Genomic DNA, 25831 nt, shown 5'->3' with positions numbered 1-25831 from the left:
GGCGGCGTCGGGGCTGCGGGGCGCCGCGCTCGGCGGTGAGCGGCTTCCCGCGCCTTCGCGGCTGTAACAGCGCCGCGTGTCTCCCCGGCCGCAGCGTGGGACGGGGCGAGCGGAGCGGCCGAGCCCTGCGGAAACCGGGGGCTGGGCTCTAAGCGCGTGGGTTTTCCTTCTCGTCTTTGTTTATTTGTTTTTAGACGCTAAAGGAAAGTTGCTTGTACGCGCTTCAAAGCGTAGCGTTGTTACGATAACTTTTTTAACGCGTGAAGAGTAAGTGTGGTTTAGATGAAGCACGGGTTAGAGTAACTTTCTACTCATTGCTTCGGTCCCCGTTAACCGTGCTTACAAACCAGACAGGGTTTGGTTATTTGTGCAGCAAATCCCTTTGGAACGGATCGAAATAATCCTTTTGGACAGACTGAGCCATGCCCAAGCTGCAGCGAGCACGGAGGGGGTTTTGGGCGATGCTTTGCTCTTTCATCCCGCTCTGTTTGTTTCCTGCAACATGTAACTACTCAGGACTTGTGAAACTGGCATTATAGCTGTATCTTTAGGCACTTCGTTGCTTTCAGTGCCCTTTGAGGCACTTTGAGGGATGTTTCCCCGCGGTGCTGTACCACTTAGATTGCATTGGGAATCAGAGCAGGTACATCGCAGGTGGCACTTTGTGCTGGCGTGCTGAACAGAGGTGCTGTGGCAATGCCCGGGTCTCAGTGCGATGGCACTGCTGCCTGTGAGCAGTGCTCCGCTCCTAGCTGCCTTGGGGAAGCTGTGCTGTCATCCCAAGTGATGCTGCAGGATGGGGCCTGGGAGCTGAGGGTGTGCGCATCTCCCCCAGCACACAGAGGCTGACAGAGAGCGCAGTGTTCCACGTTGCAAAAGAGAGAATGTGGATTTCCTTTTGGAACCATAGTCCTGCCTTTACTTTTATTCCGGTGTTACTGACGTCTATTCGACCACGATCAAGCGGATATGTGCATATATAAATGTTTCCCTTGCTGAGACATATCCTGCTATCATGCACAGCTCCTTCGTTTCCCTATACCATTGAATTCAGCTATAAATAAACGCATTCCAGAAATAACTAGATATTGTAATCTTCATAGAAATATCGTATGTAAGCGTATACAACTATAGCAGCGGACATTGGAAAGTGCCTTGAGTACAGAGATAGGACATCACATGATCCCTTAGTACCCTGACTGCAATTCATTGTGGCATTAGCACTTTCTGAATCAGAAGTGTTGCCTCAGTACAGCCCTCAGTACATTTTTATTCCACTAATCTGCCCTTTTTTTTTTTTTTTTTTAAAGTCCACGTAGGCTTTTGGCATCTGCAGCGTACTGCAGGAAGGATGTCCTTAGCCCTTACTCAGTGCAACTTGTTGTGCAAGTCACCTTTTTTTTCTTCAGTTCATGGTTGTATATCATTCCTCAGTCTTGTCAGTTTTGTCTTTTCCAAGCTGAGGAGCTGTAGTGCATTTGACGTTTTTTCACAAGGTACAGTTCATCTTGATTTGTGTTTTGTTTTCTTTTTTGCTTTCTGATCTAGTGTATGGTTTTGCTGATGAGGAGACAAGCGGTTGCATACAATAGTCAAGATACAGGAGCAGATAGATTTATGCTGGGCCAAAAAAAATGGTTTCCATGTCCCAGTCTAGTTCTTCCCTTCTAGTTCCTATCTTCTCTTTGCTTTTTATTGTTTGTTTGTGTTGGTTAGAAAAGAAAGAAAGCCAACAATCTGAGCACTGTTGAATGTTGTCCTGCTGAACATTGAGGAAACATTGAACATTGTTTTCATAACATTAACTTTATAGATCACAGGATATCTTTTCTGAGTGTTAACATCTAAATCCACTAGATAGTTTATAGGTAAGCATGGAATTTTTTTTTTCCATGTGTATTTTATGGTTATTTACATTAAACACAACCTGCATATGACCTGAGGGTTGTGAGGCTGTATGCAGATTTGCTCAGCTGAGTTTCTTTTTTCTACCCTCGGCAACATAGTATCAGCACCGCACTTCACCATCTTACTATTTGTTTGTTTTCAGATCACTTATCATGCAATAATTAGCTTTTAATTCAGTGGTATGTCTGTGCAAAAACACCCTAAAGAAATGTATCCACAGCTCATTGCATGTGAGTATATTAGCAGCTGTGAGTTCTTTAGCAGCTTCTCTGTTGCCTAACAGTACTCTCCCTCGCGTATTCTTTTGTAAAAAGGATGTGACTATGAATAGATTCCTGCATAGTTTACAAGCCAATGGTGAACGATTTCAGTGTAAGGAAAACTTGATTTGAGTAAGACAGCATCTATCATTAATAGCATTAACTAAACTTCTTGTGACAGAATAATTTTAGGAGTAAAGAAGTACCTTTTCATTTACCACCGGTAGGCCAATAGTCCTTTAATACAGAAAGCATTACAGTAAAAGATAGAAAGTATTTAATTTAAGTTGTAATGAAAGCAGTAATTTCAGAGTAATTTTTTTTGTTGTTTTCTAGTTTCACTAATGAAAGAAAATAGGCAGTTTAGTGACGCTGGTTTATTCTTAAGGTATTGTATGGTATAATACCTGCATCTGTGCAACAGTGGATATCAATTCTACTGCACGTATTTACAAACAAACGCCTTTATTTGTTGTTTAGTAAGTGTCTAAATGAAAATTGGTCTATAATATTTCAAAACATGAATGTATATTTTTCTGTTCTCCAGTCCAAAACACTGTAACTAGAAAGAGCAGAGAGGATAACCATAATTCTCTTCACTAAGGCTGTAATCTTGGCATCTTCTTTGACCTGTTTATCTGACCCACGTGCCCAGAACCATCTCTAAACCTTGCCACATCCTCTGCAATATTTCTGAATTTTAATCATTCCCTTCTTTTTGCATTGCCCATTTTTTTGCCTGTGTTCTGGATGCTTTGTGCCCAATAATGTTGGAATGTTGAAAATTCCTGTGCTGTTCAAATTTTTATGTTTTTTTTTTTAAATCTGTATGTACCTTTATTGTCTCCTCTTCTTCAGTTATATCAAATACAAACTTTGTAATCTAGTTCTGTCACTTTGATCAGTTTCTCACCATGTGGACAACTTTTGCATCCAACACTGGACACAGTTGCCCAGGTATTCACTTCAGGAAACCGTTTTATGCTTTCTCTTGTATCAGCATAGAATCATAGAACCACCAAGGTTGGAAAAGTCCTCTAAGCTCATCCAGTCCAGCCATCCACCTATCACCAATATAAAATCCTAGAATAACCTCTTTTAAGTTTGTCTTCAAGCCTTCCATAATGTATTCATAAATATTCAAATCTAATGGTATTTAATTATGCCTCGACCTTGCCCTTTTTACATGGGGAAGGAGATTAACATTATGGTGTCCAACTTGGAACCTTTCTGAAGATCAGCAACTTGTGAGAGACATCAGTGCTAAGTTCTCTTAGTGTATTTCTCTCATAAAACTGTCTGTTACGGTTAATAGCTTTCTTGAGGACTGAACTTCTCCAAAATGTATCTGTGGTATTTGAACTTCATTTTTAATAACGGGCTTAGATGTGTTAAGGTCTTTAAACAAAGTGTGCTTTGAAATTGGAAACAGCAACAACAAAAATTTAAACCAGCTATGTGGTTTGAATAGTGTGCCTCTCTAGCTGTAATCTGGGATCACTTGCTTATAAATTCTTGTGTATAATTGATGAGTAGGTTGATGCCTTCTTCAAGGAACAAGTTTCTACTGCCTGACTACTGGTGTAGTGTAGATTGTGGGTGAAAAGAAGGTGGGAAAAGAGGCCATCTCTTGCCTTGGAGCTCTGAGTTAGTAAGTTGTTCAGTAAGTTGTTCCACACGCTGTTCTTTTTTTAGTCATATCCATGGGGAAGCGGCTGTCTGTAGGTTGCAGCACTCAGAAGAGGTGAATCGGACATTTGCAAAACATTTTTTAAATTGTGCGCAACCAAAACATTTGGATGAATTCCTGCTGTCTTGTAAATGTAGTCTCGGAAGGCTTTGTGGAAATGCAGATGTTTCATTGTTTATTGCTTTGAATATTACAGTTTTGTTAAGAAATTGTAAAGTAATAGAAAGACAGTTAAGGTGGTACAAGCAGTAATTGGGTATACCTCAGTTTTATTACTGGTTTTTGTTTACCTTAGATGCTTAAATAAAGAAATGATATTATTACCACCAGAATAAGTTAGCAAAATATACAAAATAAATATTACACCTTTGGAAAACACATGCATACCCATGCAATTGCTGTTGCCTTAGGGGAGTAAAAAGGCTTAACCAAACGTAACTGAATGCTTGGCGAAAACCTAGTGTTATCTATTACCATTCTAAGTTTGCACTGAGCTGAAAATGCTCTGCTTGGTAAACTGCAAAAACGTGTGCTTCAGCTCACTGAGCACTTGCAATTTGAAGGCTCAGAGATGCAACTGTGCTGCATGGATGATCCCAAACTTACCTGTGTGTAATGTGCTGTCTTTTAAAAGCAGGATGTGATATCAACTGCTGAGATCCTCATAGTCTTGAATGCTAAAGGACTAGAGTGATCTGCAGTAGTTAATAGGCAGCCAATATAATGGAAATGAATGATTGAAGGATACTCAGATGTTGCTACTAAGTGGAGGAAAAAATATAGGGGGAAAAGAATCGTCTTCTGGAAGTATATTTACTATGCACGATGTCACTGTACTTGCAGGGAGGAGTTATATTTGTTAAGTCCAAGGGTGAGAAGAGAGATCCAATTGCATTCCATGTGAAGCAAAGCAGTCAGTTTCAAAGGTAAGTCACAACATTATGATCTTCATCACATGACAGCAAAGACCAAGTTACTACCAATGGTAACTGTTTGTTTAATTTGCCAAAAAAAAGACACGTGGCAAAGAAAACTAATAAGAAGTGGTGAAAAAAAAATTTCCTTGTATGATAAGATGTCTCTTGTGGATGTAGCAGTAGTCAGTTTAACAAGCATGGGTGATAGCACTAGAAACATGGAGATGGTGTGATATGGCGTTGTTAGATGAGATCTCTTTCTGAAGGTGGAAAATATCAGAGAGAACATCAGTGTGATGGCAGCTTCCACGCTGCAGCTCAGTAGTGACAAACCTGAGGAACAATCAGTGAATAGAAGAAATATCGCATCTGTACTCCGAGTCTTAATAAAAACTAGGACAACACGAATCTTTATCTGGACTCTCAAGTTTTTTTCTGGTGCCAATATTTTTGGTTTTGTGAAGAGAATCAGCAGCATGCTGGCTTCTATTACCATATTCAGATGTTCATGCTACCTTAGATTTTTAATTTAAGCAGTCTCCAAACCTGAAGAAATTTAGACACTTCTCCTATGGACCAACATGTGCGTTTCCAGATAAGCATGTAATGATGTTTGTCTTTACAGCTGAAATGTATTTTGATAATATCCTAACCTTTTGCTTTTTAAAGGTGAAATTGCCACCTTGAAGACAGTAGAGAACTATAAAATTTATACAATACTGCTCTTTCACCTGAACATATTTGGAGAAGAGTGAGTTAGTTCAATTTTTTTTAATAATAAAAATGCAGGATTTTTTCAATTATGAAATTTTTGCCAGGTTTCACTTACTCCAAATTAATTATTTAAGTACAATTTTTCATCCCATGGTATAATCAAAGATTTATAACAAAAAGATTACTTTCTTCATATGTAACATCTCTATAAAAAGTATACCTTACACTAACTCATATTTTATTATAAAATCTATACATTCAGTGAAATAACATTGAACATAAGAATACATGCTAATATTTCATTGGCAGTTAATTCCCCAACTTGCTAATTGAAATTTCTGTCCTGAATTGAAATGGGGGCATTTCACGGACTCAGCTTGTTACTACTGCTAAAGATTAAATCTAACTGGGGAGCTGGTTTGGTTTTTCAGAGAAGTCTGTCTTAACACATCAGCATCAGATGCATAAATATATTCTCAAAAAGATCAAAATTGGCCGATATGATCATTTATTGGAGAGGAGGTTGAGGGGAGTGGGTAGGGAGCTGAATTAGTCAGTTTGTCTCATTTCCGTGTCTTTTGGACAGCCATTTTATTGACCCTAAATCATTGAGACAGGTCCTTGTTAATTAACATTCGTTTGAATTCTGTTAAATTGTGGTAATTACATTATATTGTCAGGAGGCATAATACAAGCCAGTAAAGAGATTGTGTTGACTTACACCTCTTGAGGGTCTGGCCTGTGTTTCAGCACATGTTTGAGTAGCATCTCAACTGTTAGGTGGTGTTTTGCCATTTAGTTAAGTGTGGAAAACCTTCATAGGCATTAATGTACTCAGAAGTTCATCATACTTAATGCTGTCTTACGGTAGGTATACTGTAAAAGCTTGGACCTAGAATAAAATGTTATTAACATTCACTATTTGTTTTGTTTGTAGATAAATAAAAATGTAACCTTTGCCTTGAAGAATGATGTCAGTATAATAGTGCCTTGACATAAAACATTTAAAAATATGTACCAGATTTTACTTCTTAAATGCAAAAAGTGATATTAACCAGAATATTAAGCATTCAAAACTTATCATAAACTGTTACATTTCATTAATCTTGTAAAATGTTTAGAGGTTAGTTTGTTTTCAGTACACAAATTAATGATAGTCTAATAAGGCAGTCTATGTAGATGAATCTGCGGAACAGAATATGTAAATATAAACTATTTCTTCTGGAGATTCAACATGGGATCAAAAAAAAAAATAAAAAAGGAAGATCACGTGGTTAAAATCATTGGCTTATCAGTGTGGAAGTATTTAGTCCTTCTAGCTACAGAAGGAATTCAGCTGTGTAAAAGAGCAAACAGGAATAAACTGTGTGGTTTTAAAATGATGCATTTGTGATTTCTGTCTGTTCCTGAAAAGGTAAGCATGCCACCAGCATTTCTTAGGTTAGTTTTATCTTTATTAATTGTTAAGACCAAGTTTTTTATCAAACATAACCTGAAACTTACATATTGTCCAGGAAGGGATGATACTCAGTGTAAGTGGTCATATTTCAAACAACCTGTCTCAGTAATCTTGCCTACGTACTTTTAAGCCTCCTTATTTAGCTAAAAGTTACCATTCTTCTTCATATAATCCCATAGGACTGGTTTAACATTTGTAATCAATACTGTGTACAATTATAATCATTTATCAGCCTGTTCTTAGTATCTTAACTGAAGTTCCTGCTCCTTTTTCAGCATTCATGATTTACTGAACTCAGTGCCCATTACTGACTTTGGGCATGACAAAACTCAGAGCCCAAATTCACCACAGCAGAAACTATAAACCAGATAAAGGCTTGAAATACTTCTGTAACTGTGATGGATTTGCTGCTTTTTCCTGTGTGTATGGTTTAATGGTGCATCATGGTTATTTCTGAACATCATCTAATTGTGTTTAGTTTTGCAAGGGTGAATATGTGTAGCTGAAGCAGGCAGCAGTTTCACAACATTAACAGATAAATCTCTTGATTAAATTCAACAATATTTTTGTTGAAACTAGTGCTTGTTGCCTTTAGGATGTTACGTTAAGAGGAGGAAGAACAGCTGGATGTGAAAATGTATTTAAATGTTTCCAAGATGCTCGTTTTTCTCAAGTGAAACTCTTTAAAAGAGTAAATAGAAGCCTGAAGAAAACACTGTAAATCCCTCTGGGGTTTACCCAAACAACAAAGACTAGTTATATTATAAAAAATAGGCTCTCCCCTCTTTTAAAAAACATGTCTGAATTCACTAGGTAAGAAAAAATGAAGGTGTGCTATGGAAATGTTACAAATTTTGAATCTAATGAATTGGTAATGCACGTATATTAACTTTCAGTTGATTAAACTTCATGTGCTTATTTATAGCTAAAATGTATCTGGCATACTTGGGTACAAAGTAATGATGTAGAAGCAATCAGTCATGTGCACCTGTTTGATCTTTCGTGCAGTGAAAGAATAATAATTGCCCTGCAAACACAAAGGTATCACATTTAGAATGGCTTTTTTGTTGCTTGGAGGTTTTCTGTTTGAATTAACAACAACCTGAGAGGAAAAGACATTGAAAGAGAGTGAATTGGACACAGCAATAGTTCTACTAGGGTTGATCAATGAAACCCAGAAGTTTACATTATGATATCTTTGCACTAATGTTCAATTAGTAGTAACTAGTTAGCTGTGATTGATGCTTAATATACCAAACTCAAACACTTAGGTTTACATCATTAACTGATTTCTTATTGCAATATCATTTATATCATTCCATAACGATTCCTGCTGTGACTGCTTATATAAGAGGCATTTCATGTTTAAAAGTCAAGATCAGATGTCAGTAGCATTAAAGACTGGCTTTGAGCTACATCTCCTGTTTTTTAAATTTGGCGTGGTTTACTTATTACAGACCTCTCCAGCCAGGCCTCCTACGTAAGCAGATCTTACCACATCTAATGGTGCAACCAACGTATTTCTGATTACAACAACTTCAAATTGGTGTAAAATATGTTAATTTGGCATGCAACTTAAACTAAATAAGACATTCAGATCTTGAGGTGAGGCCCAATTCTTCCTACTGCTCAACAAAGTAGAAGAGCCTCAGAGAAGATAGGCAGAAATGCTGCTTTAATAGATGTGTTTTATACTGATGCTACAAGCAAGATCATGCTTCTGAGAGGTATAACTAGAAGCAATTTTTTTTTAATAGAAGATTTGGAAATGTATTAGTGTGGACATAAACAAAATGAGTATATAATCATTTATTTACTCTATGTAAGGTAACAAGATTCCAGTTGCCAGCCTAGTTTACCTAATCAAATTTATTTTGTGGTTTTGTTTATGTGAATGATTTATAAACTATAAATGGACATGGCTTATTTAAGGTGTCTTTAAAAGACGTTTTTGAATTCAGACTGTGCTTTGCCATTTACTTGGAAAGTTAGTCTTAAATGATGAAGTGACTTGCAGAGATTTAACATAAGTGTAATGTCAACATAGAATCAGGTACGTTCTGTATGCTAGAACGACTTAATTATTGGACATAGTTCACAAATACAAATGTAAATTATTTAGACATGAGATTCAAACAATATGTTCCAAGAGTAGAAAGCCTATTTTTTCAAATGAGGAAACTTAACGTCTGTTTTTCCTTTTTTCCCTCCAATTCCTAATCAAGATCTTAGTACCAGGCAGCTATGTGACAACTGTGGCAATTGGAGTAGCTTGTCAGACCTGCTGCATCATGCTACCCCTTTCCTGGACAGATCTGTAATATAGGCATATTATGTCATCCTTAAGGAAGAGATCTCCCTGTGTTCTAAATCTTTGTAATCCCTTGCTGCTTAAGTACAGTGCAAGGCTACTTTTCTGAGGATTCCTGAGTTACTTCTGCTTCATAAAAGGCTTCAGCCTCATTTCAGTTCCACGTTTGGAACTACCTCATGTTCTTTCCAAACTATTTTCATAAGATCTTTGACCATCTGTTGACCTTTATCAGATTACTGCCTAAAGATTTTTGCCAGAAGTTTGACACTCCAATTATTGAGGGTGATCTGTTATCTAGAACAATCCTACAAGCCTCAATTGACACAGCATGGACAGCTGTCTGTGCTTTCACCTACCCCTTATTTCTTAGGCAGTTTTCTTGGCTTCTGCATTTCCAGAGAGAATAAAACAATTATAAACAATGATTGTTCAGCATCTACTCCAAAGAGGCATCACGTACTGCAAAGGGTATGAGCTGGAATATCTTACCTGTATTAAGCTGAAGTAGCAGGACAACTCTACTGGTTGTAGACTACAGGCTTGTGACTGAGTGTGAGCCAATATCATTACTGGAATGCTCTTCTAATAACACATTCTTTAAGGTCTTTGTAACAGAGGCTTGAATTTTTGGCTAGAAGTTGCCCTTTGGGTGACTTGAGATTAGGGGAGCTATGCTGTCCTCCTGAGCAGTAAAGCATCATATATCAGCTGTTTCTTCTAGCAGACTGCCTGGGTTCTTGAATGAGCTGGATAATAGATTCAGTATTTTGAAGCATCCGTATCACATGTAGGAAGTCCCAGACCGTGCTCTAGAGACTTTTCTTCAAGAATATAGTTAACCATACTGACTCTTCCTTTGGATGGGAGTAGGATAGGCCACCCTCTTCATTCTGGAATGTCTTCCAGACCTCTTTTTTCACCAGCTATTAAAGGATACATTTTAGCCATACCTCTGTTTTCCAATCTTGAGAATTGTTGGGAAGACAAACCAGGATAATTTTGATCATTTTAATAGCTAAAGCTGGCTGGTTCAAGCAAGACTTATTTCAGAATCCACATTAATGCCAAAATCTGCTGGGTCTTTCTGTACAGTGCCTCAAGCCATTGCTTTTACATCAAGATATCTTAAGTGTGAATGTAAGTCTGACTTGACATCAAGATTTCAACTTCTCTATCGAATTTCTCTATTCAAGCTCATTATTGAAATCCTTTTTTTAATGCCTAGAGACTGGCATTTATCCCTTAGAAAAATACCCTGATTAATAGAACAGAAAGAGGCAAATTTATTTGTCCAAATAGACTTGATTTGCCAAGTGATACACAGAAAAGTCAATTTCCCTTTCCTTGGCCTCATTGTCTGGAATTCTGCTCTGTTTCCTGGATGGAGCTGGGTTCTTCTGGCAGCTCAATCTATTTGACAGCTGTTTCAGCACTGCACGGATTCTTCGTTTTTGTTGATACTATAGTAATTGTATATTGAAGTGCTTGTTAATATTTTTGTCTCCTTCATGAAGTAGTTTTCAAGTACGATCTGAATGTCATGGTTGTTTCCTCTGTTTCTGAACACTTCTTGAGTGGTCAGAAATGGTACTTAAGCTTTCGTGTGCTTGTTGAATGTTCATCACAAGTCCCTCACAGTTTATGCTATTGAGATCTTGGAAAGAGGTACGCATTAAGGAAGTGTAAGTATGGAAGAAGAATATACACAAAGCTAGTTATATGTATTAAAAGTTGTTATCATTTTAGAGAAAAGACTGTAAAATAGAGATGTGCATGTGCCACAGTGCAACTTAAAAATGACATTTCCTGAGCTGAGAAACATTCTATAAAATTCGCATTCACTAGATTTGGTAGAAGTGATACTGTGTTCATCCCAGGCTAGTAACCAGAGAAAGTTGGTCAATTTCATACCAATGCTCAAAAGTCTGTTCCAGGACGGATAAATCACTCCTAAATAATGAAGCACTGCTGTCATTTTTGCTTGTACGCTTCAGTTGCACAATGTTATATTATTCAAACTTTTTGTAAAAATGCAAATGTGCATAACAAAGTTAGTATTCTGTTGATTGTAATTGTGTTTTAGAGTTTCTTTCCTTTGTGGCTTCTCAGATTTAGGCCAAAACCCACAAGACCATTCACAGATATGTTGCTGCAGGCCGGTTGCCAGGATCTAGCTTAATCCTTTAAATTCACAGTGTGAATGCTTATAGTGTGAAATTTGAGAATAAAGCTACATGTTCAAAATATAAATAAAACCGGCTATACTGATGTCGGTGTAAAAAATCATTGTTCACGATGTAAAGGTTATAACTCAGACACTGGATGCTAAAACTCGGCTTGAATATATTTTGAAATACGTATTTTCAAATGCAAAGATCTTCCGATTCTTTTCTCTTTATTATTTTTTCTAATTATTTTCTCTATTCCAAGCACACAATCACGTATTTGTCTGATTAATTGTTCCTGTTGATATAATGATGTGTTGTCTGTATGGTGATATGCTAATAATGATTGCAGAGAATTTTAGACGCTCGGTGGCTGGTTGTGAGGCGGGGTTATAGCAAGACTGTCTGGAATTAATTTAGATCCCTTCAGGCCTTTCACTGAATCTTTCCATAGACTGGGCTTAGAAGCCAAGGGTTGCTCCCAATACTTGGGATTTAGAAAAATCCTGACATCAATGGGATTTGTCCACAGTTTAAGCATGTATGTATGATGCACTGTCTGAGCTCAGTCATGTGTCAGACCAATTGCAGACAATGGAGTTTAAACTACCAGAAGCTTTCTTACGTTTGTCAGGACAGGCCTTGGTTTCCACTTCCATTGTTGTTAGTTTTGGAATATATGCAATAAAGATGGCAATGCCGAATAAAACTTATACTGTGAAAACAGGGATATGAATGACAGCAAAGCTGTTAAAATCCGTGTAGCAAAATTAGAAACTTTGCAAATGCTTGGAAAAAAAAACAAAAGGCTGACAGCAAGTCTTTCAGACTACAGCATAATGAATCATTTATTTTTTCCTGAATAGTAATCCTGTATTGTAGTCTTTCCTAATCAAAAACTGAATCTATGCTGTGAATAGGTTGGGTCACTTTTGGAAAAATGTGCTGCAGAAATACCAGAATTGTTGCCTAAACAGTAATTTAATAGTACAATAAGTTCAATGCTCACATACCACTTAAAAATGCCTGTAAATGGAAGTGTCACGCAAATTCTTAATGTCATGCTAGGAATATGAAATAATTCCTAGGGTCTTCTCTTTTAAACAAATTAAACCAAAAGTCTTAGTGTCATGGACTCTGGCAAATTTGTATATGTGAATGTATTTCCATTTTTCAAGAAGGAAATTTGCCAATACTAGATGGGGCAAAACCATTCTGCAAACCTTTTATTGTGTGATTTGTGTATAAGTACTCACTATAAAATATTTATGGAATATAAATACAAAACTAAGAACATAATACTTTGTCTAGCCATTAATTTAATATGACAACATTGTCTGTTGTAAGGAAATAGGATCCATTAACGGTCTCATGGATTGCAAAGGCTTTCTCTCTGTATCTCTTTACCACTGGGTCTGCAATTTCCAACCTTTGCTGACAATTAAGCTTAATTCTTTCTCAGGTTCTCAAAAAATAAAAAATACAATCCCCAAAACAACAAAAATAGTCAAAATGTACAATCCCGAATGTATTATGATAATATCCAATTTAATCTTATCTAGCCTTTTTTGATAAAACATGTACATGAAACTGGAATGTTGGCTTCATATGTCAGTATGAATATGGATTATTAATCCCAGCTTTATTTTAAATATGATGCCTTCAGAAACATAAGGGGCATTTAATGTGAAGTGATGGTCAACCATGGTGACTTGAGACTACATTAGGTTTAAATGGAGTTAACTAAACAGGGCATATAACCTGAAGGGTCTTCTGGAACAAATGTGATAGCTATTTCTGCTCTCCAGTATTTGTAGACTACAGTGGATAAGATTTTGTTGTTCTTGATTTTCCTTTAATGGTAGTGAAAAAGACTACTTTCCAAAGCCTGTCTTCTGTAGTTTGTTCTCCTGATTATTTCTCAGAGGATCTTTGTATGGGAACTGCTGAGTCATGGCCTGAACCACTGATTGAGCACCTGGAGGAAAGACCCAGTCAGCCCTGGGAGCACAGGTGAAGGCAATTCACCTGTGCAACCAGAAGGGGTGGAGCCTGGCTCCACCCTTCTTAGGCCTCATTTAAGGACTGACTGCCCCTGAGGAAGGATCTCTTCCTGGGGACTCATCCTTGGTGGGAGCCTTTCCCTGTGAGCCCAAAATCATCTGGTCTGGGTGAGCGCTGTATTTTCCTTCTACCTTTTTGTAATGCTATTTCCATTGCATTAGTCCTTCTGATCGCTACAATCTTGTATTCCTTTTCAGAAGAATACATGCACTCTTTCTCATGTTGTCCTAAGTGAATGATCATCAAAGGAACTTCCACCATAGGATACAAAGAAGAGCTAACTGTTGATCTTTTTTTTTTTCTGTCTCAGTGTTTTGCTATTCTTACTTTCATTTCAATAGTAACACTTGCTAAGTCACAAAGAACTTGGGCTTTTTGATAATCTTAGGATCTGTGGGTGGTGGTTGTTTTTGTTGTTTGCTGGTTACCTTGTATGATATAATTTTGCAATGGCAAAACTGAAAGGCAGTGTTTCAAATACTGGTTTTTGTAGCTTGTATTGATACGCAAGATAACTGTATTATTATATAGCATCAGTGTTATTTCATACCCTAATTCAGCTCACTTTTTGTTGCATGATCTTGGCTATGCCACCCATCTGAGGAGCAGCCTACAACTTTGCCAGGCTTGTGACCTTACGTTCATACTTAAACGTTAGCTAAAATAGTACTTTTCAAGTCTCTTGAGGCTAATACTGACCACTTCTTTCAATTGGTTCCTTTTTAAGATAGGTTTGCATGGATGTTCAAAAAGTTAAGCTCACTGATAAGTGTGCCTGGGTGGTAACTGGATGCAATGTGATATAATTCAAGTATGACAGATGACCTTCCAGAGAGTGGTAGTAATTCTACGGGATGGAAAACACTGAACTTCGTTTTTCATTATCTCTCTCTCTCCATTTCTGTGAACTCTTTTGGACTGCCTGGACAATAACCACATCATCAGGTTCCCTGAATGTGATTGTCATTATTTTTAACATCTTACTCAGCTGTTATATCTTCCAAACCCAGGGGGAACCTGAACCTTTTCCAAGGCTAGAGAATACACCCCCAGTAGTCAAATTCCCAACACTTATTAGATATTTAACAATGGGTTTTTTTATTTTAGGAAGATTGAGATTAATTGATAATACTCCTATTCTTATACATAAAGGTACTTGGTGGAGAAAACTATACTACATGAGTCATTAAATGCAAGCTAAAGAAATTAACATACTTGAATGTTATAACGGTACACCAATTCCTACTTTGTTAACAGTAACAGCACTACTGTTTGCAAGTAGTCACTTATCCATCTGACAGGGGACATCGCCATGGGACCTGTCCTTCTGCTTTTCCAAGGGGATGGAGTTACTGCCTTAATTCAGTCTCTTATGCTAGCACAACAGTTTTATTTCCTCTTTTGCAGTCTGCTGTGCCTAAGTAGCATGGAATATGTGGTCACTGGGAGTAATACCACTCACCACAATGGAGCCAATCTTTTACCAAAAAAAAAAAAAATCCATAAAACTGTCAGATTATGGTACACAAGAACACAATGGTTTCATGTAGTTTAATGATGAGTGGTATCCCAAAAGTGGGCTTGGTGGAATGTCGTTTCCTCTAATGAGTCAGCAGAAGGGAAGGCATAATGCCCTTCCCTTTTAGTTCCTGTACGTTAATCTCTTCAGAGCAAGCTTGCCATAGCTCAGATGTCAGATGCTGTTTATAACTATGCTGGAAACATAACAGAACAAAATAGTATCATTAATTTCTCTTGAGACTTTACATACACATTTTAGGTTAGCTATTTTATCACTGCTGCACTTAATTCAAGCATTGTATCAGCAGTTTTGTAAGGTGGCTTGAAAAGTCTTTTTTGTCTATGAATTTGCCCAGTTTCTCTTTGAATCCATGACCAAATGCCAGCTGCGATTTGAGAAGTGTTCATCACCTTGCTTTGTTTTCTGTTATTTAAACTGAAGACTCCTGTTCTTAATGGCCATTCCTTACATTAAGCTATTCCATAATTTCAAGCATCCTTTCCCTTTCTCCAGTATCTTCTTCAGTATATCAGATCATTTTAAGGTGGGAAGCATGAGCTGCACCTACTATTCAAATCTGAATGGCTGCAGAAGCAATGTGGATTTATACATTGGCATAATAATGCTTTATATTTTGTTCTCTTTCCTAATAATTGCATATGTTTGGTTTGGCCAAATCTAATCTAACATGTTTTTTCATAGAACTCTCAGTTGTGTATTTCTGTGAAGTGATGCAGATTATCAGGCTGCTAGTCATTAAACTAACAATGAGAAAATGCCACTTTTTTCCTAAAATAGATGCTTCATAAGTAGAGTATTCTAAATGTGAGGATAGCTATAGTTTTACTTTTCAGTCCTGTAGTATTTTATATTATGTTTTCTTCATGTGGTATGTTGATTGCCATTTGTCACTCACTTTTTTCCTCTTCAATTAAAATTGTACTTCTTAATCCTCTTTTTCTAATTTAAGTATTCTAGAGAACTATACAACAGTGACGCTTTTACTAATAAACTGTTGGATACCATTTCCCGTAGCTTTTATTATTATAAAAATAATATATGTGATTTGGACAGTTGTGGCAGTTTTGAGACATTTAGTAATCACAACATTAGTGTAAAGTTGTGTCCGATGTTGCCTCATCAATGTGTCCCATAACATGGCTTAGAGAAAACAGCACTTTGACTTTCGTGGCCATTCAGCAGTTTTTTCTGCTGTGTCAATCAGCTATGCCTGTGTCACTCTAGTTGTTTGTCATGTAGATTTTTATATCTCCAATGAAGCTGTCTAAAACTGTCAGATCGTTTCATGAAGGCCACTGTACACCATTAAATCAAGGGTGATATTTTCCCAGGTGCAGAGGTCAACACAGCACTTATGCATTGCTTAAATTTTAGATACCATAATTTAAGGCCTTCAATCAAATTTTCTTAACAACTTTAGGTGACTGAAAAAAACACTAACTTCATTCATTTCAGTAATTATTTGCCATATTTGGGAAAAATATATAAAATTCTGGTTTGATGACTTTTTTAACTGAAAAAGAGCTATATAATTTTTGCTTTGCCATCTCCTTTCCGTCATTTTGTATTTAACTATTGTGTTTTACATTCAAATACGTCAATGTTAGGTACTGGTAAAGACCAATGCACTAAGATCTGAATAGAAATACACTGTGAAACCGTTGACATTACCCACCCCTGCCTGTAAAGGGCTCAGAGTGAGCCAAGGGGCGCTATACAGGAGTATTCAGAAGGAAGTGAATGACTTCCTTCCATTGTAAGCTTTTCCTTGTCTGTAGAGATTATTCCTATCTCTAATGCCCGCTGTGCTGCTGCCTTGGGAATATGGTAGCAATTATGTTGTCTGAAGCACTTGGAGAGCAGATGAAACTCCATCCAGTGCCTGCATCGCTGCTTTCCCTAGCTTATCTATAGAAGTGGGATAGAAGCTTCCATGCAACCCTTTGCACTGCCACATTACTTTAATCGGTTTGGTTTAAAGTAAATTTTTAATAGCTAGACCTCAAGTTAATTTGGTTTTGGTTGTATTTTTTCTATCCACGTAGAAAGAAAAAAGATTATTTGTCATCTAATGTGCCTATGTAATAGTCCATTTAACTTCCAGAAGTTCTTCATGTGTACAGATTTCATCTAATTTTCTAGTGTGAAGTTTTAAAAAATCCTCCATCTTTAAGGCCAAAAATGTGGCACCTAACATCACTTCCTCTGCTTATCAGTATATATACAGAACAATAGAGTCTTGGCGTAGTTTGGCATTCTGTGAAACCTAATACACTTCTGCCAAAATCGAGGAAATATCTGTCTATTGTTCTCTTACTGTAGGTGGAGTAAACGGACTTTTCAGGAGTCGCTTAGTGCTGCAGGAAGTTATTACAGAATGGCCTCATAGAGACTACAGGAATATGTACTGAGTTCGCTGAAACGGGAAAGCTGCTCAGCTTCAAGCTCACTTAATAAAACGTTTATATATCCTGTTGAATGCACATCAAGCGCTGTTGAAGAAAGGAAGTTATTTCAGCTCAAGTTAATTTTTATTAATCACAAAGCTTAAAAATAATAAGTCAGATAATTAAAATCAGTTCATTTGGATATATATTTTTTTCCAGGCAATAGTGCAGTCCTCTCCAGTGACAAAAGATGTACAAGAGAATGATCTCCACGGGTAAGAACAACTGTAACCGAACCCACGGTGACCAAAGGGTGACAGAACACGGCTCCGATTTGAATGATCGTGATTCCAGCAGCAGAATACTGGTTTAAAAATAAAACACAGGGATGCAGTATTATCTGATTCTCTTCTGTCCTTGTGCTTGAGTCATGCGGTCCTACAAAGCTTTTCGTAGCAAGTCACTGCAATTTTTTACTCTCTTTTCAGATAAACTACACTCAAATGTTTTTAATTACCCACTTGATTTATGTTAAGTACTTTAGTTTTCGACGTTTGAGAGCAAAAAGACGCGTTTAGAAATGTAATTGCATCTACTCGAGTACAACAACTAACTGAGGGGGGGAAAAAAAGAAGCGCGCAGGGACGCGTCTCGTCCGCGCATGCGCCGATCCCGGGGGCGCGCCCGCTCGATGTCTCGGGCTGCGGCTGCCGCTGCCTGATCGCTCCAGGCCGGAGCGAGCGTTGCCGGAGCGCGGCCCCTCGTTACCCCTCAGCCCGCGTCGCCGCCGGCAGGAAGCATGGTGAGCGGCCCGCCGGGCCGGCAGCGCCGCGACCCGCAGCGCCGGGCGGGCGGCGAGGTTGGGGGTCGGGGGGGGAGTGCTAGCAGGGACGAGGGGAGAAAAGGAAGGAGCGGGGCCGTGAGTAAGCACTTGGCGGGGCCGGGCCTAGCGGAGCCGAGCGGGGCCCGGGCGGGAGCATGGCACCGGGCCCGGCAGCCGCGTCTGCCCCGGGCCCCGCGGGTGGGGGGTCTGTGGGTGGCGGCAGGGGGAGGCCCGGGCCTGTCTTTTATCGCGGCCGCGCTTATGGGTGTCGCTCCGTCCCTTGCAGTTCCGCAACCAGTACGATAACGACGTGACGGTGTGGAGCCCCCAGGTAAGCCCCGTCCGCCCGCCCTTCCCTTGCTGTTTTTAAGATCATGAAGTCCAGTCATCAGCCCACCAGCACCGTGCCCGCTAATCACATCCCTCAGTGCCACATCTGTGTGTTTCTCCTAAGTCTGCAGGCATGGTGACCCCACCGCTGCCCTGGGCAGCCCGTGCCAATCTGGTGCCTTTAAGCTTTGGTTCTGCAGTAAACCTGTCCTGTGGGTTAATTCCATCGCTGCTCTGCTGGTGCCTTAAGAATTGCAGAGCTTTTCAAATTCCTCAGTGGCTACGGAGAAGAACTTAGGTTTGGTATTCCTTTCCGTTCTGGTCACACACATTTAGAAGCTTCAGCAGCGTTGTGATTTTTTTAGTAGCTATCATGAAGTCATCAGCGACACTGATTTCTGTTTGTTTTTCATAAATTGTCTTGAAAATCTGAGTAGTGCTGATGATTCATAAAAGACATGTAATGGCTGACTTGCTGCAACCTCTGTTGCACGCATTCCTACAGGTGGCTGGGTCACAGTGATGGGGGTATGATACTATAAAAGCTCTGGGCATCCTTAATGGAGGAGCAATGAATAATCTTATTTTACTGGGGAGGAGTTTTAAAATATTGTTTTAAATAAAATGAGATTGAAGATTAAAGGCATGAAGGGACTTCACGGCTTTACATCCTGGCAGCTTGTTCTTGGCAGTCGATAAATATGTGATTCCATGCTGCTCTTGGGCAGGAAATAGTTGTGTGTAGGGCATGGTAAGCATCTAGTGGACTTTGCGTTTCTCTAAATAAATGAAATCAAAAACCCTTTACGTGTGAAGTGTATATATACATAGCTTGGAACTGATGTGTGGAACTAATACAAAATGGTTTCCTGTAGGCTATCCTCAGAATGTTCCCACTGTAATAATTCTAGCGGTGTGTCATATTTTAAATTCATTGCAACTGGTTGGAGACAGCTGTGCTACGTTTAGTAATTCCAGCTTTTGCATAGTAGCAGTGAACATGTTGATTATTTGAAACAGGTCGGTCAGCTAGAGAGCAGAAAATCAGCTACTTTACCCTCAGCTGTACCACTGAAAGGATGTCACCTTCTTTTCTTGCAGCACTGCTGGCTTCCTTTCCAGAGCTTGTACAGGCTTGCTTGTCTTCAAGACCTCTACTCCTCTTTCAGGCTTTACTGCAGTTGACTAATAACATGTTCAGAAGTTATTGGGGGATGGATGATGAGACGCAACAATTGCTTAAGACTCATTTCTTTAGGAAATTCGATTAAAAGTTACGCATCCAACTTCAACTGGAAGTTCCATCTTTGAATCAAAGATGGTTTGCAAATGATAATAGAGGACGTCTGTTGCTGTTAGGCAGTCGGTTTATCTGTCAGGGTGGGGGAAGTCAGAGGTCTGTAAAAGGAAAACTGTTAAAAAATTGTATTGATGATTAATTTTAGAATGATTTCCTTTGATTTTATTCTGTAGGGGCGAATTCATCAAATAGAATATGCCATGGAAGCTGTGAAACAAGGCTCAGCCACTGTGGGGCTGAAGTCAAAAACACATGCTGTTCTGGTTGCTCTAAAGGTAAGGTGAAAACTCAGTTCTGCAAACAGCAATGGTACTGGAAAAGTTTTACTTTCACAAAGTAGTTTAGCATAATCTGAACTTCTGTCTGTATATAAAATAATGCAGTATCACTTTCCTTTTCTTTTAGTATCAGTAAAGAAGTATAAACAGTTTCGGTACCTATACTAAGCAGATTTTTCACAAAATGGTGAAGGAAATGAGTGAAAGATTTTCACTTTAGAAGATAAGCGTTCTTCTATTTGTTTTGTTATTATGCAGTAATACCGTTCATTTCCTTTTCCAAAACTTGCGTGTCTGTTCTTTCTTCCTGACAGTCTCCTGCTGAAGCGGAATTATTTTTCTCTTGTTTTCTGTTGCAAGTTTATAGATTGTTCTTTGTTTGTTTGTCATCTTTTGTCATCGTTGTTTTGACTGTTTCGTGATCATATTCGGTTCTTGCAATAAATGTTAGCGGATTGCTCCACAGCCCTTGGCAAAGTGGTCAGTCTGCCACACAGCTCTCTCCTTTTATGTGTAGCGAGCACAGTCTGAGCTGGCAGCTCATCAGAAAAAAATCCTGTACGTTGACAACCATATTGGCATCTCAATTGCTGGACTTACGGCTGATGCAAGACTCTTGTGGTGAGTATCTTAGCTGCTGACATACACAGTTCGGCAATAATAAGTGAAAGTTCACTTGTAAACTATTGCAAAGGAAATTTTATGTTCATCTAAGGATTAGTCTCGGTCTGTTGTGCTTTGCCAAAGACCTCACTATGAAATTCTGGAAGGATTTTAAGTTGTTGGCAGAAAACTCCGTTGTTTGACCCCAAAATTTGCTCTTTGGTTTTGTTACTTGTAATATCCTAACTGTCTGGTTTCCTTGGTGTGGTGGGGTTTCCAAGCAGTCTGAGAAAGTGCATTACCTATTTCCCTCTAGTAGCTGCTTCTATTATTAAAAACATACGCTGCTGAACGTCAGCTTCAGATGGATTTGCCTTTTACCTGCTGACCACATAGCTTAATCAAATAAGGTAATATATACTACAAGAGGGTGATTCCCTGGTTATGTGGGAAAACTCGAAGACATAGAAAGAATTTCTAAATAAAATTTAATTACTGTAAGGTTACAAAGATGTTACCATTTAACTGTTTTTCCCCAGTGACCTGTTTGTGGCCTGCATGAACTTTCACCTTCCCTTGGTTTGAATGGCTGAAATGCTCTAAGACTCTTTCAAGCCTGTGGTCAACTTCCTAAGTAACAGTTATAAGTCACCATGAAATGAAATTGTGTAATGCCCTTGGCTGTTTTTCTCAACAAGCAGAGCTGAAGCAAGAATACACTTAAACCCTAGCAGACAAATACTGAGGAAAACTCAGTGTGACTTTCATCTATGCATTAATTTGATTCTTCTTTGTTTTCCTCTAGCAATTTCATGCGTCAAGAGTGCCTGGATTCTAGATTTGTGTTTGATAGACCTCTTCCAGTTTCTCGCCTGGTGTCGCTAATCGGAAGCAGTATCCTTCTTAGAAAAATAATAATAATAATATATCATAATTTAAAAGTAATGCTAAATTGAAAAAGCTAATTCCAAGTTGATTTTTCTTTATTCACGTTGTTGGTGTATTCATTCTTTCAGAGAATGTCCCAGAACTCTGAACTGGTAGAAAAGCAGTTCAGTGCTATGCACCATTTCACTTAGTGCTGGTTTTTTGTTACATAGCACCATGTTTTTGGAGCTGGGGGTGGAAATATGACTGCACTGCACGAAATATGATCATTTACTGGACTGCAGCTGCTTGCTTGCTTTTTTTTTTTGTGGTAATTAATGTTCTCTGTGCTTGGAGCACAGTGGAGGCCTTGTCTTCTGTTATCAGGTGCCTAGGTAAAGTTAAAGGGCTAAGAAATTAAATGAGGCTGTGCAGCATTAACTGAACTGTTTGTATTACTTGGTTGAATGCACTGCTCAGTTCTTGTGGGAAAGCTAGCTCCTAAATGTTGTTTTGGTGAAAAGGAGCCAGTGCTGGTATTCCAAATAAATCCTGAGAACTGTTTCTGCAAACATAGCCTTTGGTATTACAAAAAGCTTTGCAAAGACTACACAACCATTTTGGAGCGTTTGTGCGTTGCTCAGGAAAATGTTTTAAGTATGATTAACGTGTGCCTTTGAGATTGTTTCTTTAGCTTACTTCAGAAACACAGATACCAACGCAGCGCTACGGCAGAAGACCGTATGGTGTAGGACTGCTCATTGCAGGTTATGATGTAAGTAAGCTGTGCTAGCTGCGACTGATCTAGTAGAGAACATGCTGAAATGCAATTCTGTGCAAGTGTGCATTAAAGAGGAAAAGGTTTCCACCAAAGGACTCGCCAAAATTCTCAGAACAAGGCAGTCATTTTCTGTATCTTACTCTGAGAGGTAGCTTCTATAAATATAAGTTAACAGCTAATCCAGTCTATGTTTATGAGGTATGAGGGCCCCTTAAAATTATCAATTCTTCATTTTTCATAAGTACCAAATGAGATGAACAAATTCATTTTCTAACACTTTTTTTAATAAAAAAAGTGTTCAGAACGTGTTACTTTACGTGTTCAGAAACAATAGTTTGCTTAATGCAACACACACAGAGAATATCTGCCCGGCAGATTTTTTGTCACAAAGAAGGTAGATGGAAATTATCAGCTTTCCTGAAATCATTGATGGCAAGGTTAATTCTACAGTATGCTTTCTTGCTTGTGCAGATAAGACAGAATGTGTGTAAAATATCATTTGCAAGCCAAGAAGTCAGAAGCATGCATTAGCACAGGACAGTTAATGGAACACTGGAGGAAACATTTTGGTGCCAGCTGTATTCCCTGTATGAAAAATGTAAAGAAAAGTTTTTTGTACTGCAAACACTGCGTATTTTTTTAATTTTTTTTTCAGTAGCTTTGAAAGAAGTGGGTAAGAACAGTGGTATATTAAGCAATATAGGATACTTCTGTGCATACATATAAACTATGTAATGTATCGTGAGCAAAACTGTGTTTTAGAAAATATCGTGTGTTTCTATAGCAAACTTGGTATGAGTTCATACATTTGTTTTATGTCTTCTCTTCTTTGTAGGATATGGGCCCTCACATCTTCCAAACTTGTCCCTCAGCAAACTATTTTGACTGTAAAGCAATGTCCATTGGTGCTCGTTCGCAATCAGCACGGACTTACTTGGAAAGACACATGACTGAATTTACTGACTGTGAGTAACGAACCTGTCTATCTAATGACCTTTATCTGTTACACAGTTTATTTTCTGCCACTGTTCCATTCTGCATTTAGTAAGACAAGAAAATAAATGTTGAGCTTGGCATAAGTGTAAATCGGCACGAAGAGGAAAACTAAAGAAAATATTACGGATCTTCATGTCTAACATCTGGATGCTTATTAGATCTAATAAAAAGAGAAGCTGTGCTCAGAAAAGCAAAGTAAAAAGTAACAAACCTCTGTTCCATTTAAAGAATGGGATGAATTTTTTACGTATCAGAGGAGGTACATGTCATGGCAGATATTTAGGTGGTGACTCTATATGAAACGATGTGAAGGGGGAAGAATAGCTTGATTATTGGTGTGCTGGAGACAGCACAGGTGCCAAATCCAGGTGCTTTCAACCTCAAATGTAGGGAAGGGCTGGTTCCTGATGGTGTACTTTTTTAACAACTGTGCCTTCAGTATCAGGAATACCTAAGGAGAAGACTTAAGAAAGTCAGGCTGGGGAAGTTGATTTTCTAGTTGTCAGCTGAGGACGGGAAGAAGGGAAAATGAGTCTGGAGATAAATGCCATATTTCATAAATACTTTCCGGCTTCGTTTTTAAGGTAATCTAAACGAGTTAGTTAAACATGGACTGCGTGCCCTGAGAGAGACTCTTCCTGCCGAACAGGATCTGACCACCAAGGTAAATGTTAGGTTTTCTTAATGAGAAATTTCACTGCCGTTGTTCTCAGTAATGACAGTGACAAAGCTGATGTAAAGTATGGCTGCCACTGAAACGTGGAAGCCAAAAACTTGCTAGATAGTATCATCTTCATTTCATGTGTTGCTGGTTTACGTACCGCTTCCTTCAGTATCTGAGATTTATTTTTCTTTACGGAAATGATACTTTATTTAGATAAGGCATTGTTTCCCTAGCTGCTTCATCATATTCTAAACTGGAATCAGTGTTGCAGATGCATTGTTTACAACTGGAATTATCAGCTTTGCACTGTAAGCACAGTCACTAATTGACTGGTGTGGTAAGGAAATGTAATACACAAACTGTTTGTTGAGTATCCGGCATCACAGAGATGCAGAAACCTTAGGCACAAAATGAAATGAGCAACTGTTGAACAAGAAGCTTCTAAGCAGCTCTGCCACCATAATCTGGTGTTCTCTTTGTGGCTGGTCTTGCCCTTATCTATGTTTAATCTAAATTTTTTGTTCTTAGTCTGCCTTGCTGTTTTCTAGAACTCTTACAATAATGACAATGCAAAGTAAGATGAAAATCAGTTTTGAAAAGTCAGGTATTTGTTACTAAAAAGAAAAAGGGGGGAAAAAAATCAAGGAAGTAAAAACCGTTGAAGGGTGGTTTTCCTGATAAGATTTTTGAAACATGCTACCTTTTGTAGGGAATAAATGTCCCTCCCTTTCCTTTTCGAGAACAATCTACCAAAGAGGGAGAGTTTATCAAAATTGCCTTTCTTCCTTAAGCAGACGCAAATAGCACAATGGCCCTCTCTGTTACAGTGGGAAGCTTTTGTCACAAGCGAAAGTGATTTTGGCAGAAAAATGCTTCTCACTTCTGTCAAAACTTTGCTTAACAGAACGTTTCCATTGGAATTGTTGGCAAAGACATGGAGTTTACTATCTATGACGATGATGATGTAGCACCATTCCTAGAAGGTCTTGAGGAGAGACCGCAGAGAAAGGTATGTGCTAAACAGGAGTGGGCTTTATTGAGAGACGGCGCTGCATGATGCATCGTTTTTATGTTTGACATTTAACTCTGCTAGTAATTCTAGGAATGTGATTTTTAAAGGTAGAAGTTACTGCATGAAAACTGGATACACCACTTAGCTCGAGGCTAATGAGCTTATTGAAGTCAGTTTAGGCTGAGTTGTTGGCAGGCCCTTCCTGCCGCTGTCAGGTTTCTTTCCTCATCTGTGATGGAATGTTTTGCACTTATTTGTAACAGCAGTGACTGCGTGTTTCTCACGCGTGCGGCAAAGTGCATCCTCAGTCTTCTAATTAACAGCTTTGTCCTTCGTGTTTACTTCGGATAATCCCATAACAGATATTTTTGCTCTCTTTAAGCCTGCTCTGCCCGCCGATGAGCCTGCAGAGAAGGCAGAAGAGCCCATGGAGCACTAGTTGGTGGACGGCTTCCTCTGTGCTACCATACGTGTTGCCGTACAGGAGTGTTTATCCACCGGTGGTAACTTTATCCTCACCTGTATGCCTCTTATGCTGATCTGTTCTGAGGATTGCTCTTAAAAAAGAAATAAACCAACTCGCCTATCCTTAAGGAGGTCAGCAGCGCTGTGGTTTTTTCTGTCAAGGAAGGGGTTGCCGTTTTTCTAAACAGCACAGGCTAGTGTTTTTTAATGGGCTGCCTACTGTCTTTAGCATGTAAGGGCAAGCGGAAGTAAATCACGTTCCAAGAACGTGCCGTGGCTTTGGGATCCCGG

The 25831-nt window shown here is 38.7% G+C and overlaps 1 protein-coding gene across 2 annotated transcripts; it reads left to right on the top strand.

Moving 5' to 3' along the window:
* PSMA1 (proteasome subunit alpha 1) lies at window positions 7-25671 on the top strand. Of its 2 annotated transcripts, XM_021403416.1 has the most exons (12): window positions 7-156; window positions 4702-4784; window positions 17641-17696; window positions 18531-18575; window positions 20048-20149; window positions 20670-20773; window positions 21561-21649; window positions 22327-22397; window positions 23239-23368; window positions 23984-24063; window positions 24968-25072; window positions 25458-25671. In XM_021403416.1, exons 5-12 carry the CDS (start codon window positions 20075-20077, stop codon window positions 25512-25514), a joined length of 711 nt encoding a protein of 236 aa, XP_021259091.1. In that variant the 5' UTR covers window positions 7-156; window positions 4702-4784; window positions 17641-17696; window positions 18531-18575; window positions 20048-20074; the 3' UTR covers window positions 25515-25671. The 2 variants fall into 2 exon arrangements, with proteins under 2 accessions (XP_021259091.1, XP_021259090.1); XM_021403415.1 differs by lacking the exons at window positions 7-156; window positions 4702-4784; window positions 17641-17696 and adding an exon at window positions 18070-18223.

This window comes from Numida meleagris, chromosome 6 (assembly GCF_002078875.1).
Source record: "Numida meleagris isolate 19003 breed g44 Domestic line chromosome 6, NumMel1.0, whole genome shotgun sequence".
Classification (NCBI taxonomy): domain Eukaryota; kingdom Metazoa; phylum Chordata; class Aves; order Galliformes; family Numididae; genus Numida; species Numida meleagris.
This window is presented reverse-complemented; position numbering and strand designations above follow the sequence as displayed.